Genomic DNA, 20,197 nt, shown 5'->3' with positions numbered 1-20,197 from the left:
TATGAAATTTTTAGATTTGAGAAAAACCCCAGTATTAGAAAATTGAAAATTGCATCTACCGTAAAAAATCCAGTTTTTGTTCTTGAATTGGAAGGTTGAGTTTTTTTTCTTTTGGAATTTGATTTTTTAATTATTTTAATGGATTCAAATAGGGGGTATTTACTTATTTATGAATAATATTTTAAGTAAATGAATGATATTAGACATAACTAACTGTCTGTCCTGGTTTTCGATCTGGTTTCTGACATAAATATCAGTTTGTCCTAGTTTTGAGCCAAGTTTCCCTTAGTTTCGATGGACATGTGTTGAAACTATCGAAATATGGTCGAAATTGGTCGAAACCCGATCGAATCCAAGGATTTTATAAAATACTCCTTCAACTCGTCTTGAATACCTGAGAAACCAAGTTAATTCGGTGGTTTCGACAAGTTTTGATCGAATTTTTGTTCAATGCTATAGAGTCACTACTTCGCATTGAAAACACCCGTTATTAATCAGTTGATACTTGAGCCCGACACATTCAGAAATTAATCGGGCCGATCTGATGCTTCTTCAACCAGTCAATTTAGGTCGAATCTACTGGTACGGGCCAACTTTTGATACGCCTTTGGCCGGCACTAGGCTCATTTACTAACTTGCTATCATGTATCGTCTTACATACCAGACACCGATACCATTCTAGATTGCATTCACCTTCTTCCTCGATACAGAAATGCAATCTTTCCACCAAATGAGTACTGGATCCCCAAAAGCTCCTTCCTCCAAAACCTAAGCCCTCACCAATCACCATGCCCCAACCTCCCCTAGACGAAGCTTCATCATATAACCCTCCTTGAACCCGGGACAGAAAGATTAGTTTGGTGATGTAAGAGGTGAAGTCACTCTTCTTTCCTTCCTTGATCCTTTTCTCTTTCTATAAGTCTCTTCCCCCCCCCCCCCCCCTTCTCTGTGCATGTCCCTCCATTACACTTGAGATGGCGAACCCTCAATGCGTTGAGAATGCACCAATACTCAGTGCAACCTGTGGAGAAGGGTTTGTGGAAGAATTTGCAGGCCTCAATACATACTTCACCGGCTCTCCAGATTCCAAACTCGCGATAATCTAAATTTCTGACGTTTTCGGTAACTACCCACTTCAATCCTTTTTACTGGTAGTAATGGGTATTTCTAATTATTGCTGTTTAATTCTCAGTCATAGTTTCAATTATTCTCTTCTTAGTGATTCTTGCTTGTTATCCGTATCTTTTAGCTTCTTTGAATTATAATCGTTTTCTTCTTTTCTTTAAATCTCTGGAGATGAGTGTTTGTTATACATAAACCCTGATAGGACTTAATGGTAGTTCTAATCAACACAGTGGGTACAAGTTAATTGCTATTGTGTCTTGAACTTCTGCAGGATATGAAGCACCAAACTTCAGGTACGGTGAATTCCCACATCTCAGTCTCCAAACTATCAAGTCTCTCAATTACGGATAAAATGTTTACTTGAGGAATGGGGAATTCTAATCTGCGCCAAAATTTCTAAATTCATCCTTGACGGGCAAAATATACTTCATGTTGCTTAATTTGTTTTCTCAGCATCTTTGCTTACATAATGACAGTTTGTCTTTTCATTTCATTCTTAAATAAAATTAAGGAGGGAATAAGAGGGTTTAGGTTGCCCCTGGAATATACAAGAGTGACAGTATAAAAAAGACTTCTGGTATGTACAAACCCATACAAAAAGAAGACCAAAGATTAGCCTGAAACAATCAGGTTCTGTTCAGCTTCCAAACTTGAACAGTTCATTCATCATCTGAACTTGCCTCTGTAGTGGCCCAATGTATGCTCCAGCACTTTGAGAACCAAATTCATTAAAGTTCTCTCCTTCACCTACTGGATTTTGGAAAAAAAACTTTCCCAATGCTAAAACAGATGCGAGTTTAATGTAGAAAATCTATTGGTATTGTTTTCCAAACTTTTGGGAAATAAAATGAAGCGTTGGGATCACGGCAAAGAAATGCCCATCCCTGCCATCTCTGCCGGCTTAATAGTAGTAGTAGGGGAGTGAATCCCACATAGTCCAATAGATCTTATTTGAATGTTCTGGAATGTCTTCCCCTCCTATAGATTCTAATTCCCTTATCAGTAAAGTTTGTTATTCGGTAAGCTTCTGAAGAAAAGAAGAAGATTGCAGGGTTTCTAGTCAATTTATTTGGAGCACATCTTTTCTGTTGAGAGAGAGAGATCCACATCCTACATCTTTCTTTAAGCATTTAAGTTCTGGTTTTCCACCACTAGTAGCGTATTTAACATTTTTCTGTTAAAGGAAGCTTGCAGACCAAGTTGCAGCTGCTGGATTCTTGGTACTTGTTCCTGATTTCTTCTATGGGGATCCATATGATATGCAAAAAAATTATCCTGACTGGCGAGAGGCTCATGGAATGGTTGGTCTTTGTCCTTATTCCTTTTTTGATAAGTAGTTGGTCTCTGATCTTATTGGTCCATTGTTGAATAAATATACAAGAACACTTCAGGAAGCCAGAAGAGGGTAAAGGGTGGAAGCAGTGGGACACTTAGGAGCAAAAAGTTTGATTAATGGTGAAACTTTGATATCCAAATTAAATTTTCCAATGATCTTGGTTGAGTGCAATTTGTTATTATTTCATTGGTTAACCTATCTTCATCAGAAAAAGAAAATCTCATTTAATCTTCTTCTGGAATAATTGAGTTCATACCAAATGCCACATTCTTGTAGGATAAAGGATTTGAAGATGCGAAACCTGTTATTTCAGCTCTAAAAAGTAAGGGTTTATCTGCAATTGGTGCAGCTGGGTTTTGCTGGGGTGGTAAGTTTTTGAACCCCATCTCTTTGATGATGTAGATTCTTTCTCTCTGGATACTTTAGCCTTGGGCTTATGTGAAGGACAAGGTTGACTGACTGATAAACTCACCTAAATATGTCTTATGGACTACAAGATTTGACATTGTATATTCATGACAGGAAAGGTTGTCTCGGAACTCGCAAAGTCGGATGAAATCCAGGCTGCAGTGCTGTTGCATCCTTCGCGTGTCACAGTTGATGATATCAGAGGTAAGTTCATTGAATTTAAGCTTCTTCTAGGCCATTGAAAGTATCTCAATTTTTTATTTATTTGTTTGGTCTGCAATTTTTTCAGAAGTGAAGCCTCCAATTACTATATTGGGAGCTGAGATTGATCGTGCCTCTTCACCTGAACTCTTGAAAGAGTTTGAGGATATGTTATCTGCAAAACCTGAGGTAAGAAATCTCTGAAAAAAGATCTCAAGCAAATAGGATTGGGTAGCTAGGTTAAATAACCATAGATCAGAATTGGTGGAATCGACTGACCCCAATTTCGATTATGCCTGATTCTTAAAATCCTTATTGGAATCGGCCATGAATGCACTTAAATCTTCTTTCTTGGTCATTTCCCCCCTTCTTTTAGTCAGTAAGTAGTAGAAAATCAATGAAACTTACCTCTTGTTGGTAGATCTACAAGATTTCTGAATTAAAAACTCTAAAAATTAAAAATATGTGAAAATCTGTAGATCTACAAGATTTCTGAATTAAAAACTCTAAAAATTAAAAATATGTGAAAATCTTTGTTTCTTCTTCCTGATTCCATTTTCTAAGGTTTTGACCAACTCCGACCAATTCCAATCCAATCTGAATCAAAAGCAATGAGGGCCAATCCTGTGCCCAAACAGGATTTTAGACCTTGCTGGGCAGCTTGGTACTGATTTGGGATAAGGTTATCAGCTCCTTGATTGTCTGCTCTCCTCACCATTGCTGATGTCCTCTTTACGTCTTGCCATTGTTTGATTTCTTAAATGTTGGTTATCTAAATAAGTGGTTGAGTATACAGTTAATCTTTTTGCCGAGTAATTGGTAGTTTTTATACAGGTAAATTGCTTTGTGAAAATATATCCTGGTGTTGAACATGGATGGACGGTGAGATATGACATTGGTGATGAATCGGCTGTAAAGAGTGCTGAAGAGGCCCATGAGGACATGTTAAACTGGTTCATTAAGCATGTCAAGTAAGATAAGATTTACACTATAGGATGGTGGATTTGTAGTAGAATGACGGTTGTTGTACTATATAGTTTATCTTAGTAACTTATGAGACAATCAACCTCTAGAATGGGTTTCTAATTTTCTTTTCTTCTTTCTGTCTTCCCCCCTCTCCCCTCTTTCCTCTTTCTTCTTTCCTTTCGTTTTTCCCCCTTTGATAGGAGGGGGAGGTAGTGATTACTTGTTCTTAGATGAAGATAGGTTACTGTGATTACATGTATTTTACCAAAGTATTGAATAGGTTTTATGGTATGGTGTCAATAATGTTGTCAAAGTTTATGGATGTGAAAATGATATTATGTTGGTCAATCATAAAAAATACAAAATAAATTTTATAAGGGTAATTACAAGTTGATTAGCTAGAAAACTACTTTTCTGATGAAACAAATATCATTTGGGTGGAAACACCTAAAATGTGGAATTCAATACTGCTAGCTACCTTTATCTAAGCTCAAAAATCCTGTATATTTGTAAAGCTTCACATGTGGAAAATAACTTAAAGTTACTTTCCCTTTGATGGAGGTTGTTGTGGTCTCTATGAACTTTCCTTGACTTTGGCCTTTTATGTTAATGAAGTTAGGCTTGAGTGCACCATATTAAATAGTTTAATGGGCCTTAAAGTTTGACAAAACAAGTGGATGGGCCACTGGGTTCAGCTGTCAAGCATATAAGAATGGGTCAAGGTTCATTTTGCAAGTATAGTCCATATAAACTGGATTGGATGTATAGAGAGACCCAATAATAAGTACTAAAGTGCAAAGTGATCGACCATCACTTCTTTACTTCCGCAATGTAAAATATTTGTGGGGAAAGGGTTACCTACTACTCCAATGGGAGGAATCTCACATACCACACCAATGGTGGCGGCACGGGGAATAGTATAATCCATATAGGCCCACATAGTCAGGTAAGAATGGGGGTTTTTGTGGTAATATGGTTAAGGTAGTTGACTTCATGGATTTAACAGTAGAACTGGTCCAAACAGAGTTGAACAAAAGAGTGATTAATGAAGAAAATGAAAGTCGGTTCAGATGCTAATTGTTAGGTGAAGACAAGACAGGTTTTTAACCCATGTTTTGGTATAGATCCTCTGCTGTTGGTTAAAAGAGTGATTGTTTTGATATATATATGAACTCCTATTGTTTGCATGGATCAAGAAACTGTGGATTCATTGAGGCTAAGTTGGGGATTGAATTGCAATGAAGCATTGGAAAACTCAGCCAGTCTCTAAATTGGCCCAAGTGATCTAAACAGGCCAGACTTGCTTTGAAACATTCATGGAGGCAAGGGTTGCATTGGTACGAACCGCAGGTTTAGTAGAACCAACCCTGCATGGACCGTTTTTTCTGATTTCACACCAGACCAATTTTTTTATTTACTATTTTTCTGGGGTCGTAGCAAAGAAATATCAGTTCTTTTCCTATTACACCTAGCAGAAATAGGAAGACCATTAGCTACCGAAATAAAGGATCTATCCTTCTTGGTGATACACACACATGTTCATAAGATCTTACAATAATTTTGATATCCCACAAAATAGTAAAAGGGGAAGAGTTTTCTGTCCGGAAGTGTGGCACTTGTGCCAGCATGGGGGCCAATGGGGAACACATGTGGAAGCATCAACAGAAGTGGGATTTCTGCCTTTCATAGAGGTGGGGTGATCATTTTGCCTTATCCTGTGTTTGGGTGCAGGAACCACACTCTAGGACACAGTTTTTTTTTCCTATAGTAAAAAGTAAAAACCTCCCATGGCAACTTGTATGTGTCTTGATTCAACCAATGTACCAACTCCTCACAATAAGAATCGAGATTCCCCGATTTGATGACTCTCAATTCCTAAAACCCTGGTTCCACAATACCTCCCACAAAAAAACGAATTGTACCGTCAAGGGTTAAGTTGATTCAGTAGAATTTTTTTTTTTGGTGAAAAGCAATTCTATTGTAAGGGGGCAAGAGGATGTTCAAGGCATCCCGATTACAAGCGTCCAGGTGCCAAAGAGTGAAAAGAGACCAATCTATCTTGAGAATGAGCGACAAATTTTGCTTCTCTAGGGATACAAACAAAATAAACAAATGGAAATTGGGAGCCAAACCACTGGATGTCCTTCAAAATACCATCAACGGTGATAGGAGGGTTCGTCCATAGATTGCCCAACAGGGAGATGACTGTTGCGTTGTCTAATTCAATAATCAAGTTGGAGTCTAGGGTTGTCTAATTCAATAATCAAGTTGAAGACCCAGAAGAACTGCCAACGCTTCCCCTATTAAGGCGTCAGAGAAAGATGAGGGATCCGAAAGAGGTCGAAGCAAAACGCCAAGATCATCACACCAAACCACCCCCAAACCCCCTTCGAAGAATTTGGAAGCAAGGCCGCATCACAGTTAAGCTTAATGGAGCCGGACAGGGGAGGATACTAGTTCTTTGTTGAAACCTGACCACATCGAGAAGGGTCAAGTTGAGGAGAATCACTTAGCTGATATTTATAAATTCCAGTAAAGCCTTTTGAGCTTTAGAGACTACGTCTATTAGAGAGCAATCCACAACTTTGAAGAAGAGCTCATTTCTTGATAAAGAAGATTAGCCCAAGACCTTATTCCCCAATCTTTTACTTGAAAAATTATGACGATCCCAAGATTGCACAAGCAAAGACAGCTTCAAAACTTCATCGAAAGACACACCAAATGATAGTTCAGTACTCTCGAACCATGTTGCTTGTGCAAAGGGGCACTCCAATAACACATGATCCATTGATTCAATTGCATGGCCGCATCTATGACTATAAAATCTAAATATGGGTTTTCACATAATCCCTAGTGGTGTCCCATACAAGAACTAGAATACGAATCAAACAATCAACGGTGAATGGAAGCGTACCTTGCACCTTGGTATATTGAAGATGATTCGATGCAGTTTTCAATGGATTTCTGCTCCCTGATCTTGGATCTTCCACAGCACTTCAAGCCTCTTTGTTTGCTCTCTAACTTTAGTGGTAAGTGGAGAAGAACGAATGAATGCTGTAGGGACTCAGATTAAGTATATATAATAATACTGTCCTGACCCTAAACCCTAAACCCTAAACCACCATGGGTTGGGCCAGCATATCCCTAAACTTGAGAGTGAACCGAACCGATCTGTGTAACTTAATTCCTACCAACCGATCAACCCAAATAATCAATTTAGTCCAAATCTTACAATCTCTCACTTGGGCTACATTAATTATGAGGAAGTCTTTCAATTGGTGTGGCCATGGAATCTCATTACTATAACCACTCTTACTTTGATCCAGTTGAAAAACCCGCTCATGTCGAACAACAACAGAAAATACACTTCAACATACGGCATACAACTTTCTGTCAGTACAAACATAAATGAATTTATCAACATGAATCATGTGGGATATTAACATGGAAATAGTGACATGCACTGCATCTTGACAAATGTCATTCCATGCAGGTCCTTAACTTTGATATTAACCTAACTTTGGCAACCGCCTATAATCTGGGGTTAACATCTAACTGTAGCAAATACTGCCTATGAACTGTGGCAAAACCGCCTATGAACTGTGACAAATAAAACCATGAGTACCAACAAACAAATATATGATGGAATTACTTTGCATAAAATAAATGCAGATGTCAAATAATGAATACAACCAACATCCATCAAACTATGCTCAAATAAATGAGCTAAAATATCAAACATAAAAGAATAACCAACATGAAGTAAAACTCCCACTAACTAAGCATATCGAATGACTCAGTAATACCCATGTTCGAGACATGGCCTTTGAACACTCCCACTGGCAAAGCCTTAGTAAGAGGATCTGCCAACATGCTGTCAGTCTTCAAGTGCTCAACTAAAATTTGTTTTTCACTAATTTTCTCCCTCACCTTCTAGTTCTAGTAGGGGACACCACTAGGGATTATGTGAAAACCCATATTTAGATTTTACATTTGGCATCAGAGCCACCCATACAGGGCTGGAATCGAATAAAACATGTTTATTAAATTGATTTGAGTTTTGGTTTTAAAAAATAAAAAAAACAAAAACTAGGCAACCGGGGTAGTGCACGCCCACGGTGAAGTTTCCGCTATGTTTGGTGCCATGAACGACTCTTTCTCATGGCCTGTCATAGATTCAATCATAAGTTTTATTATGATATTCAATCTGTAAGCATGAAAGACTAGATCTGAAAATGGATTTAAGTTCCTACGGAAACAGTTCTATTTGAAGTTATAACAAGTGAAAAAGATCAAGATGAGAAATCGTATTGCAGAATGATGGGGTTTGTGGCCTTCGCCGGAATCTTGGGCCGCCATCACGGTGCTTTGGCCGTTGATCGCGGCTTTTTCGTTGCGGCAAAACCCTAAAACGGTTAAATATTTTTTTTTGGTTTCCGTTTTGCTTTTCCGTTAAAGACGATGGTGCTTTGCGTGGTTTTGGGGAAGATGAGGGAATATTCCCTCATATTCCCTAATCCACTAACTTTTTTTAATAAAAAAAAAAAAAAAAACCAAAAGGCAAATAGTTAAAAGTAAATAAAGTTAAAACAGGGTCAAACGGTTATAAAGGATTTAGTTTGAATTGGGTCAAACCAAACCCAAAGGGAACCAAACCTGGTGGACCAAACCAGTTCAAGGCATACTCGACCCGGTTCGAGTACTCGGGTCGACCCGAGAACCCGTTAAATGACCCGAAAAAGTGACCCATCGGGTCGTCGACGACCCGACAGGAGAACCGCCGGAATTCGATCGCCGACGGCATAAACTTCGGTGGATGACTGGTGTTGAAAAAGAAAAAAAGAAAAAAAAAAGGGGGTTTGGTTTGATTTATTTATTATTTCAGATTCTGTTATTTCTGTTTCTGTTATGAAACAAAATGAATTTTAGAATTGTTTCTGTTTTGAAACATATTGCTGTTTCTGTCTCTGTTTCTGTATTTCTGTTTCAGAACAGAATATATGTTCCAAAACTGTTTTGAGACTAATCTAGCATGGTTTTTGTTTTTGTTTTTGCTCCGACCTGTTCTGAAATTTTTTTTAAATGTTCTAATCTTGTAAATGTGCGATATTATGCCGCATTTGGTTTCTAATATTTAAGAAACACATTGAATTGTATGTTCCCATACATGTACATATATTCACAAATCTCCAATAGAGAAAAACATGATAGGATTGAGTGGAATCCACTAAAGTGGTACATTTGATTCGATTGTGTATTTTCCTAACAGTAAAGATAGCAATTTCCCAAAGGTAATGTCATCAAGTATAGGCATATGCACATGTATAAGAAGAGACACTAGCTTAGGGATTCTTTTGCCCAAAAGTGATTGAATTTCCAAAAGTTAGTGTTCTTTTCACAGTAAAGATGGCATTTTCCCAAAGGTGATGTCATCAAATTTGTAGTGTTTAACACCTGTAAAAGAAGGGACATGACTTAGGGGTTCTTTGGCCTAAAGGTAATTGAATTTTCAAAAGTTGATGTTATCTTCACAGTCAATAAAAAAAAAAAATAATAAAAATAAGAGAACAAGTAAATTTCTATTCCAAAGGATAGGGATACAGTTGATATTATAACTCTTATTAAAAACACATTGCTGTTATTGCTTATTTTGAATTTTGATTACTGTTTTAAACTAGCATGCACTGTGTTGATTATTGTCCTTGTAAGATGGCTATTCCTTCCAGTTATTTGTCCTCTATCCCAATTCTCACTGGAGATAACTATCAGAAATGGGTGGAAGATTTGAAACTGCATTTGGGTCTCCTAGACTTAGACTTGGCACTCAGGGAGCCTAAACCTAGCCCTCTCACTAATAATAATACCACTGAGGAAAAAACCAAATTTGAGAAATGGGATAATGCAAACAGAAAGTGCATTTTAGTTGTGAAAAAGGCAGTTCCTGAGACTATACGTGGGAATGTCGAAGTCAAAGACACTGTTGTAGAGTTCCTGAATGCTATAAAGGTTAAGTTTGAACTTAACACAAATGCTGAATCAAGTGACTTGATGAGTAAACTGATGAATCCTCATTATGATGGAGGCAATGTTAGGGAATACGTCTTGGGCTTAGCTACTATTGCTGCCAAGCTGGGGGATCTTGACATCAAAATAAGTGATGATCCTGTTGTGCATATTGCACTGCATACCCTTCCTGGTCCATACAAGGTTCTCCAATCTACTTATACTGCACTGAGGGACAAGTGGAGTTTGGATGAGCTTATCTCCATTTGCACCCAAGAGGAGAGAAAGCTAAAACAGAACAAAGTTGAGAGTGCAAATGCAACTTTTCATAGGGGATCTAGTGGTGGACCAATTAGGAGGGACAAGAAGTTTACCAAGAAAGGGAGGTTCAATCCTTATGGCAAGACAAGGGGCACTCAACAGTCCAAGGCATCTTAGAATGCTCAGGGTTCCACAGATAAGAAGGACACAGGCAATATAGAGTGTTTTTTGTGCCACAAGAAGGGACATTACAAGAAGGACTGTTTCATTTACAAGGGATGGTTACAGAAGAAGAAGAATTCTAGTATTGATCTATCACTTGTTTGTTTTGAATCTTTTGCTATTGATGCTCCTATGAATTCTTGGTGGATTGATTCTGCATCCTCAATACATGTCACTCATTCCTTGCAGGGGCTAATAAGCAAGAGGGTGCCAAGCAAGGATGAGGTGCACGTGTTCGTTGGCAATGGAGAGCGAGTAGAAATTGAAGCCATTGGAGTAGTTAGGATTTATTTGAGTTTAGACTTTTTTATTGATTTGAACAATACAGTTTATGTTCCCTCCATGAGGAGAAATTTGATTTCAGTTTCTACTCTTATTAGAGATGATTATTCTTTTAATTTCAATAAAGATAGTTTTACATTATCTCATGGCTCTAGTATTATTGGTAATGGATGCTTAGTTGATGGGTTTTATAAATTGAATCATGAGTCTTCGTAGGTGATGAATGTCGGCACCAAGCGCCCTATTATTAATGAAAAATCTTACACTTTGTGGCACAAACGGTTGGGGCATATCTCCAAGGAGAGGATAGATAGACTTATGAAGGATGACATCTTGACTGAACTTGATTCACATGACATGCGTGTATGTGTGGATTGCATAAAGGGGAAAATGGTTAAGTCTAGAAAAAAGAAGGTAGTTCGAAGTAAGGAATTGTTGGAGCTCATTCACACAGATATTTGTGGGCCTTTTTCTACACCTACCCTTGGAGGTCATCGATACTTAGTACCTTTATTGATGACTTTTCTCGTTATGGGTATGTGTATATTATTTCTGAAAAATCTAATGCCCTAGATGTTTTCATAATCTTTAAAGCTGAAGTGGAGAATTTTCTTTCTAAGAAAATCAAGGTTGTCAGGTCTGATAGAGGTGGTGAGTACTATGGGAAGCATGGTGATACAGATCAATACCTAGGACCATTTGCCAAATATCTACAGGAGCATGGAATATCTCATCAATATTCTATGTTTGGGACACCACAACAAAATGGTGTTGCAGAAAGGAGAAATCGTACATTGAAAGACATGGTGCAGAGTATGATCAGCAATAGTGGTCTACTAGAATCTTTATGGGGTGAGGCACTTAAGGCTGCCACTTATATTCTTAATCGGGTACCAAGCAAATCGATTTTCAAAATCCCTTATGAGCTTTGGATTGGCAGGAAGCCCAGCCTTAGACACTTGCATGTTTGGGGTTATAGGGCGGAAGCAAAATTGTACAACCCAAACGAAAAGGTGTTTGATCCCAAAATTGTCAGTGGTTATTTTGTGGGATACCCTGAAAGATCAAAAGGCTTCAGATTTTATTGTCCTCACTCAGGCACCAGACTAGTTGAGACTAATGTTGCTAAATTCATTAAAGATGATGTTGAAACTTCTGAGGCACGCAATCTTGTGTTTAAGGAAGAGAAGATTGAGATTCCAGTTGAGACAGTTCATTCTACTGAGCTACCCTTGATGACTAGAGATAATTTACCAGAGCCTGTTGTTGAGGCTAATGGTGATGATGTGATTGATGACACAGTTTTACCAGATGTACCTGCAGTTGAGGTTGAGCCAGCATTACCACCAGAAAGACCTATAAGACCGGTTAGGGCTCGAAGGCCAGCCATTCCTTCAGACTATATTGTTTATCTGAATGAATGTGATTTTGACATAGGAGAAGAAGAAGATCCAGTTAGTTTTGAGTAATCCATTAGCAGCAAGAATTCTTCTAAGTGGAAAGAAGCTATGGAGGATGAATTGTTATCCATGAGTAACAATGGTGTCTGGGAGTTGGTTGAAATACCAAAGGGCTGTAAAGCCATAGACTGCAAATGGGTTTACAAAACCAAGAAAGATTCTAAGGACAATGTTGACTGCTACAAGGCAAGACTAGTGGCAAAAGGGTTTATACAGAAGGAAGGAGTTGACTTCAAGGAGACCTTCTCACCGGTGTCATCAAAGGATTCCTTTAGGATTATCATGGCACTTGTGGTATATTATAACTTGGAGCTACATTAGATGGACGTTTAAACAGCTTTCCTAAATAAAAATTTGGATGAGGATGTCTATATGCTTCAACCAGAAGGTTTTGAATGTAAAGGGAAAGAGAGCATGGTTTGCAAACTCAAGAAGTCGATATATGATTTGAAGCAAGCTTCAAGGCAGTAGTACTTAAAGTTCAATGATGTTGTTACATCTTTGGGCTTTGCTGAGAATGCCATGGATCACTGCATTTATCAGAAGGTCAGTGGGAGTAGATTCATATTTCTGGTACTCTATGTTGATGATATTCTCCTAGCTAGCAGTGACATGGCTTTGCTTCTCGAAACGAAGTGTTTTCTATCTGAGAAATTTGAGATGAAGGACATGGGTGAAAGTAAATTTGTCCTTGACATTGATATTGTTCGTGACAGAAAGCGAGGACTTTTGAGATTATCTCAAAGAGCATATATTGATCGAGTTCTCAACAGGTTCAATATGTCCAAGTGTTCAGTTGGGGATGTGCCTATCAGCAAAGGCGACAAGTTGAACAAGGAGCAATGTCCCAAAAATGAAGTTGTAAAAGATTTCATGACAAACATACCATATGCTTCAGCAGTAGGGAGTTTGATGTATGCACAGGTTTGTACTCATCCCGACATATCATTTGTTGTATGTGTGTTGGGCAGATTCCAATCCAATGCCGGCTTGGCTCATTGGACGGCTGCCAAAAAGGTCATGCGGTATTTGTAAAGGACCAAAGACTCTATGCTTGTATACCACAGGTGTGATCAGCTTGAGGTAGTGGGATATTCAGATTTAGACTATGGTGGGTGTACTGATGATCTAAAGTCTACTTCAGGTTACATTTTTATGTTGGTAGGGGGTGCCATTTCTTGGAGAAGCGCAAAACAAACTATTTTGGCTTCATCCACAATGCAGACGGAGTTTGTATCGCTTTATGAGGCTACCAAACAAGCTGTGTGGTTGAGGAATTTCATTTCTGAGTTGAAGATCATGGATTTCATATCAAGACCTTTGATGATATATTGTGATAACAACTCTGCTGTTTTCTACTCCAAGAATAACAAGAAGTCTAGCAGTTCCAAACATATTGAGATCAAGTATCTTCTGGTGAGGAAGAAAATTAGTGAAAAATAAATTTCAGTTGAGTACTTGAAGACTGACAGCATGTTGGCAGATCCTCTTACTAAGACTTTGCCAGTGGGAGTGTTCAAAGGCCATGTCTCGAACATGGGTATTACTGAGTCATTCAATATGCTTGGTTAGTGGGAGTTTTACTTCTTGTTGGTTATTCTTTTATGTTTGATATTTTAGCTCGTTTATTTGAGCATAGTTTGATGGATGTTGGTTGTATTCATTATTTGACATCTGCATTTATTTTGTGCAAAGTAATTCCATCATATATTTGTTTGTTGGTACTTATGGTTTTATTTACCACAGTTCATAGGCGGTTTTGCCACAGTTCATAGGTAGTATTTGCCATAGTTCATAAGCAGTATTTGCCATAATTTATAGGCGATTTTGTCACAGTTAGATGTTAACCTCAGATTATAGGCGGTTGCCAAAGTTAGGTTAATATCAAAGTTAATGACCTGCATGGAATGACATTTGTCAAGATACAATACATGTCACTATTTTCATGTTAATATCCCACAGGATTCATGTTGATAAATTCATTTATGTTTGTAATGACAGAAAGTTGTATGTCATATGTTGAGGTATATTTTCTATTGTTGTTCGACATGAGTGGATTTTTCAATTGGATCAAACTAAGAGTGGTTATAGTAATAAGATTCCATGGCCACACCACTTGAAAGACATCCTCATAATTAATGTAACCCAAGTGGGAGATTGTAAGATTTGGGCTAAATTAATTATTTGGGTTGATCGGTTGGTGGGAATTAAGTTACACAGATCAGTTCGGTTCACTTTCAAGTTTAGGGATATGCTGGTCCAACCCATGGTGGTTTAGGATTTAGGGTCAGGACAGTATTATTATGTATACGTAATCTGGATACCCACAACATTCATTCGTTCTTCTCCACTTACCACTAAAGTTAGAGAGTAAACAAAGAGACTTGAAGTACTGTGGAAGATCCAGGATCAGGGAGTAGAAATCCGTTGGGAACTGCATCGAATCGTCTTCAATATACCACGGTGCAAGGTACGCTTCCATTCACCGTTAATTATTTGATTCGTATTCTAATTCTTGTATGGAACACCACTAGGGTTTATGTGAAAACCCATATTTAAATTTTACAATGACACCTTGGATCGATTGGAAGTTTACGTTTATGTAGATCCTCACCCGATGTTGTGCCCTCCGTGCAAGTTCCCCATATGAAAGATTTGATCTTGGGGAGATCGAGTTGACTCAGTATGATCACCGTCGAAAATATTAGAGAATCTTAAATGAAAAGAATGGTGCATTGGGTCCTCTTTTGGGCTACGCCGTCGCCTTGTTGTATGGTGATGGCCTACCAGTTTTAACGTCTATTCTGGATTTAAGAAGCGACATGAACTGTGCTTATGGCATGAGGTGAACAATGAAGAATCTCATGGGCCATGCATGATGGCTAAGTTTCAATTCGATCGATCGTGGCAGCAACCTCTTTTAAGTTTTCACTTTTCACTTTTCAGGGATGAATGAAATAGAGTTTCAGAGCCGTTAAGGGGCCACATTAGTGAGCTGCGTGAGTCATGCTTACATAATGCTTTGAATCTATAGCATGGGCCCATCAGCCCATGGTCATGCTTCAGTCCTATTCTATTAGTTATAATTTTTTTTTTTTTTTTTTTTGTGGTTCTTACCAAAAAAAAATAAAAGAAAAAAAATTGTTTTGGTGGCCAATACAAAAAATAAATATTTTTTATAAGTCTTTAATTATTTCATTCAAATTTATTGGTCTAATTTATATATGTATATAATCATTCAGATATCTGTTTTAACTTATTGGAAAATTTCTGAAAATTCCATAAGTTGGCTAAGTTGGCAAAAACTGAAACAATAATTTAGGTTTAGGTTTAGGTTTAGGTTTAGGTTTATGTTGTTTTATCCATGTTACAATAGTTAGTGACGTTTGGAAAATCACTAGACAGATCTGAGCTGTCAATTTTCATGGGTTTTTCTTTTTTAAACCGTTTAATTCGGCTGATTCGATTCGGTTTTTATTTTTTTTTGGGGAACAGTTTAGTCAATAGATCCTACCTAGGGCAGAACTTGAATATTTTATATGGCATAGCTCCTACATAAATGGAAATGAGGATCTGGAATGTCAGGTTTGGAGAAGTGGTACTGGTAGTGGTAGCTAGCCAAGAGATTAATCGATTTTTTTTATTATTATTATTCTTAAAATTCCGTTTAAAATATATTTTAGAAAATAAAAAAATTAATATTGTACATTTAGTCAATTCTACTAGAATATTTAAAGGAGATTTTCAATCTCAAGATCCATCCAATGGTCCAGGCCTCAGGAAAAACTTCCTCCAGTAGTTTCCTGTGCTGATGTAACAAATGATGCCAATTGGGTCGTCCTTTTTCATTTCTGCCACTCTCTCTCCTCTATAAAGAGCCGACTTCCCTCTCCAGTTCTTCCCAACTCGCAGGAACGATTGGGTGTGTTATCTCTGCTTCTCTTTTCATTTTTTCTTTCTCTGCTAGTTTGTTTGAATCGTAAAAAGGCAAAGTAGAGAGATGTCAGGGCCTCAATGCTGTGAAAACCCACCTACCCTCGACCCAAACTCTGGGAAAGGAACTGTTGAAGAATTTGGAGGACTGAAGAGCTACCTCACTGGTTCATTGGATTCCAAGTCTGCTATCCTTCTTGTCTCTGACATTTTTGGTAATTACTACCCTACTTCAACACTTCCATCTTATGTTCTTGCTCTTCTTCCTCCTCAAAATTATTGTTCATAAATCGATTTTTTTTTTTTTTTTTTTTTGGGGGGCGGGGGCGGGGCTTGAATTGGTTTGTGTTGTTGGTGTTCTTCACAATTTGGATGAACTATAAACTTCAAATTTAGATAACACCTTCCCAAAAAAAAAAGGGCAATTTTCTAAATTTACGAGATAAGAAAAATAATTATAAAATAAATAGGTTTACAAGACAAAATAAGTGTAAAATAAAGTCAAAACCTACTTGTTTTGTAAATAATTTTTGGGAAGTAGTTTTCTGTTCCGGAGTGTGGCCTTCGCCGGCACTCCCATGTGTTTATTTCTCTCCTCCTTAAAACAAGGGGACAGAGGTGTCTTTTCACATGGGGAGGAAAGAGATAGACTCATGGGAGTGCTAGCGTAGGCCACACTCCCGGACAGAGATCTTTTTCTCTCCCGCGTCCCCCCCCCCACCCAAAAAAAAAATCTAAAGAAGAGAGAAAAACTGGAGAATAAGTTATGTTGGTCATCATGGTTGTATTTATAATAACGATCCACGTAAACATCACTGGCACTGTAGATGATTCTTTGATTGGTTTCATACTCATCAGGGTTTAAAAACTCAGAATTGGGATCCGGATCAACCCTGGCCGATTTTGATCCTAATCAGATCGGAATTGGTCAGGATCAGTGAAGAATTAGTCAGAATCGGTCCAAAGTTGCCCTAATTCTAGATTTTGGAATGGAATCGGACAGTCTGGAATTCTAAAACCATGATACTCATAACCCATTTTTTTAGTCATCTTTACTTTACCTCCCCCCCTCCTTTTGTTTGTTTAGACCTCAATTTTCTCATCTTTGTTTTTTTTGAATCCATATAGCTGACCCCACTAAATTGGGATAAGACTGTGTTTGTTATTTTTACATGAAGATTTTTCGTCGTGTAATTTTTTTTCTTAACTTTTTCAATGCATTTGTTAGTATTTTGCATTAAAACAAACAGTGAAAAATCCTATTTTACAGGAGAAATTTTCTTTTCCCAGCCATTTTACCTGAAAACAAACAGACCTCGGAGAAGTTTTACAGATTTCAGTTTTTTTATTTTGGTTCATTATGGATCGGGCCTGGGCCTAGCATCTGTTAGATTTGGTTCTGGAATGTGCCCAGTTTAAGGCCTGGATTGATGTTGTTAGAATTCGGGCCCATGCTTCATATGCTGCCCCATGAACCCTCCTTAGACCCTAGCCTGTATTGTCATTATCTATTGATGTTGTTAAAGTTATCTTTAATGAATTTTATCCTTTACTTTGTCATTCTCTGAACTTTTTACTTTTGTCATTCTCTGAACTTTACATGCATGGTCCTTTGCAGGATTTGCAGCACCAAACTTGAGGTATCACAAATTCTTGACTCTTCTTTTACCAGTTAATATTTTTTCCTTGTACTTCTTCTTCTGCAATATATAGGGGAGAACGTTCTCTGTGGGGGAGCACAGGGGCCTTGCACGTGGCAGCCAATGAGAGCCCGTGCTGGCATTTGAGGGGGGGGAGGCGAAATTACCGCCTTTCATGGGAAGTGGGGTGACCATTTCGCCCCCCAACTGTGTCTGGGCATTGCCATCCTCCCCACCCCCCACCCCACACACACACACACACAACATTTTCCCTATATATATAAACAGGAAGAATGAAGGCAATTTTGTTATGATCTGGTTGTTTTCTTGTTATGATCTGATTTCTTTCTTCTATGTTCTTCCTCACTCATATTTTACTGTTTCTGCAGCATTCCCCTTTTTGAACCCAAAAAATTTACCATTTACAGTTTATTGGTTTATTTCTGTTGATAAATCTGATTTATTTGAGAATGATTAATATTGAATTTATATGTTGACTTGATTTAGCTCATCATCTATACTTGGAAACTAATATTGATAGAGCCTTATATTGTAAAGGAAGCTGGCAGACAAAATTGCAGATGTGGGATATTTTGTGGTGGTTCCTGAATTCATGCATGATGATCCCTATGACCCTGACAATGCTGAGAGACCTCTAATGGTATGGCTACAACAAGATCACGGATGGGTTAGTTTCTTCATCTTATTACGCCGAATGGCATGACTTCTCCCCTTGTTCAGTTTTGATTTCGACAATTTATCAGCACATTAAGGTTATTATGTACATTGATGATTTACTTGGTAGCTCTGTACTTTCTTTCCTTGTTACATTTTAAGATGCAATTGCTTTATATTCCTGTAGGAAAAAGGAGTTGAGGAGGCTAAACCAATTGTTGAAGCTATAAAAAGTAAAGGCTTTACCACAATTGGGGCTGCTGGCTTTTGCTGGGGTGGTGAGACATCTCTTTATTTTATTTTTATTTTTGGTTTCTTTCAAGGCAGCATGGACTTAGACTTTTACTATTAAGTATACTTAATTTATTTACTAGCACAGCTATCTAAGATACTTGAATTTCTTTGTCAGCCAAGGTGGTTGTGGAACTAGCAAAGGAAGGTTATATTCAAGCTGCAGTGCTTTGCCATCCTTCATTTGTCACTGTAGATGACATCAAGGGTATGTATGGACTTTGATAGTATAAAATCTTCAAGATTGTTTCCTTATTTCATCAAAATTTGTACATGCAAGGTACCTGTGATATGCAACAAACAGATTTGATATTATATGTGCTAGCTATTGAATCGTTTATTTGGCTCTGAGCTAATAATGTACACAATGGTTGGGTTATTTTCAGATGTTAAGGCTCCCATGGCAGTCCTTGGAGCTGAAATTGACAACTTCTCTCCACCAGATACTGTGAGACAATTTGAGGGAGCTTTAACGGTAATGATCACCAAAATTTAATAGTGTTAATGTTATGACTGGCAGAATTTTTCTGTTGCCTTTTTTTTTCATTTTGTTTATGACAAATTATTACAGTTCAGTAGTAGCATTTTCTATTTATTGTTTTATTTCCTTTTCATACTCTTAGGGGAGGACAGGCTTCATTATAATGTCTTGAGAGCATATTAACCTACTACCTGTTCATCATTCTGATTCCTCTCCTAGAGGAAGGGAGGAATCTCTGGATTCTATTATTGTACATAAGATCTTGAGACCAGATCTTGTAAATCTGGTATAAATACCACTTGTTCCATTAATGCATTCTGGTTTTCCCCCAATTACATCTGAAGGGGTTTTGATGAGTTAGTTCCAAATTGCAGATTTGAAATGAAGTCCATCACATTCACTGTCTGACTGCTTTTCTACATTGCTTCCCTAGATCCAAGTAACAAACAGGTTAAACTAACTGGATTGTTACTTACATTATATTTTTGAAAAGGACCAGGAGATGTGATTGTGTAATGAAGAGCTTAGCTAACTAAGGGTCTTTGTACTGTCGTCCTAGAATTAGATTGTCCCCTGCATTGATACAATCACATTGCTTCATCAATTGGATTTCTATTTTTAATCTGACCAACTTCCATCCATTTTTTAGAATCCTCTTGTATATCTGCTACACTGCATACAGTAAGTAAGGTGGAAGATTTCTGTCCTGATTAGTCATTAAATTGGTTTTTGGTCATCATACACAGGTTGATGGATATGTGAAAATTTTCCCTGGGGTAGCACATGGATGGACAGTGAGGTACGAAGTTGATGATGTAGAAGCTGTGAAAATTGCTGAGGAAGCCCACCAGAACATGTTGGACTGGTTTGCCAAGTATGCCAAGTGAAGAGCAGAAATATATATACAAGAGGA

General features: G+C 37.8%; 2 protein-coding genes and 1 pseudogene across 2 annotated transcripts; all 3 read left to right on the top strand.

The window, feature by feature from the left end:
* Positions 1 to 925: 925 nt before the first annotated feature.
* LOC122669704 lies at positions 926 to 4,146 on the top strand (annotated as a pseudogene).
* A 5,599-nt stretch (positions 4,147 to 9,745) lies between these two features.
* On the top strand, positions 9,746 to 10,477 carry LOC122668455. Its single transcript, XM_043865018.1, has one exon. The coding sequence runs from the start codon at positions 9,746 to 9,748 to the stop codon at positions 10,475 to 10,477; it is 732 nt and encodes a 243-aa protein (XP_043720953.1).
* A 5,714-nt stretch (positions 10,478 to 16,191) lies between these two features.
* On the top strand, positions 16,192 to 20,197 carry LOC122669703 (endo-1,3;1,4-beta-D-glucanase-like). Its single transcript, XM_043866538.1, has 7 exons — positions 16,192 to 16,412; positions 17,816 to 17,837; positions 18,396 to 18,525; positions 18,700 to 18,790; positions 18,922 to 19,011; positions 19,190 to 19,278; positions 20,031 to 20,197. The coding sequence occupies exons 1-7, from the start codon at positions 16,265 to 16,267 to the stop codon at positions 20,169 to 20,171; spliced, it is 711 nt and encodes a 236-aa protein (XP_043722473.1). The 5' UTR covers positions 16,192 to 16,264; the 3' UTR covers positions 20,172 to 20,197.

The sequence above is a fragment of the Telopea speciosissima genome, chromosome 7 (assembly GCF_018873765.1).
Source record: "Telopea speciosissima isolate NSW1024214 ecotype Mountain lineage chromosome 7, Tspe_v1, whole genome shotgun sequence".
In the NCBI taxonomy this organism is placed as follows: domain Eukaryota; kingdom Viridiplantae; phylum Streptophyta; class Magnoliopsida; order Proteales; family Proteaceae; genus Telopea; species Telopea speciosissima.
Note: the sequence above shows the minus strand (reverse complement) of the source record. Positions and strands in the feature narration are given on the sequence as shown.

Excerpts from the sequence above, each read along its gene's own strand:
- LOC122669703 (XM_043866538.1), top strand. The coding sequence starts at position 16,265 with ATGTCAGGGCCTCAATGCTGTGAAAACCCACCTACCCTCGACCCAAAC. Across the intron at positions 16,413-17,815 it reads TCTTGTCTCTGACATTTTTG|GATTTGCAGCACCAAACTTG; the intron begins GTAATTACTACC and ends GGTCCTTTGCAG. Across the intron at positions 17,838-18,395 it reads TTTGCAGCACCAAACTTGAG|GAAGCTGGCAGACAAAATTG; the intron begins GTATCACAAATT and ends TATATTGTAAAG.
- LOC122668455 (XM_043865018.1), top strand. The coding sequence starts at position 9,746 with ATGGCTATTCCTTCCAGTTATTTGTCCTCTATCCCAATTCTCACTGGA.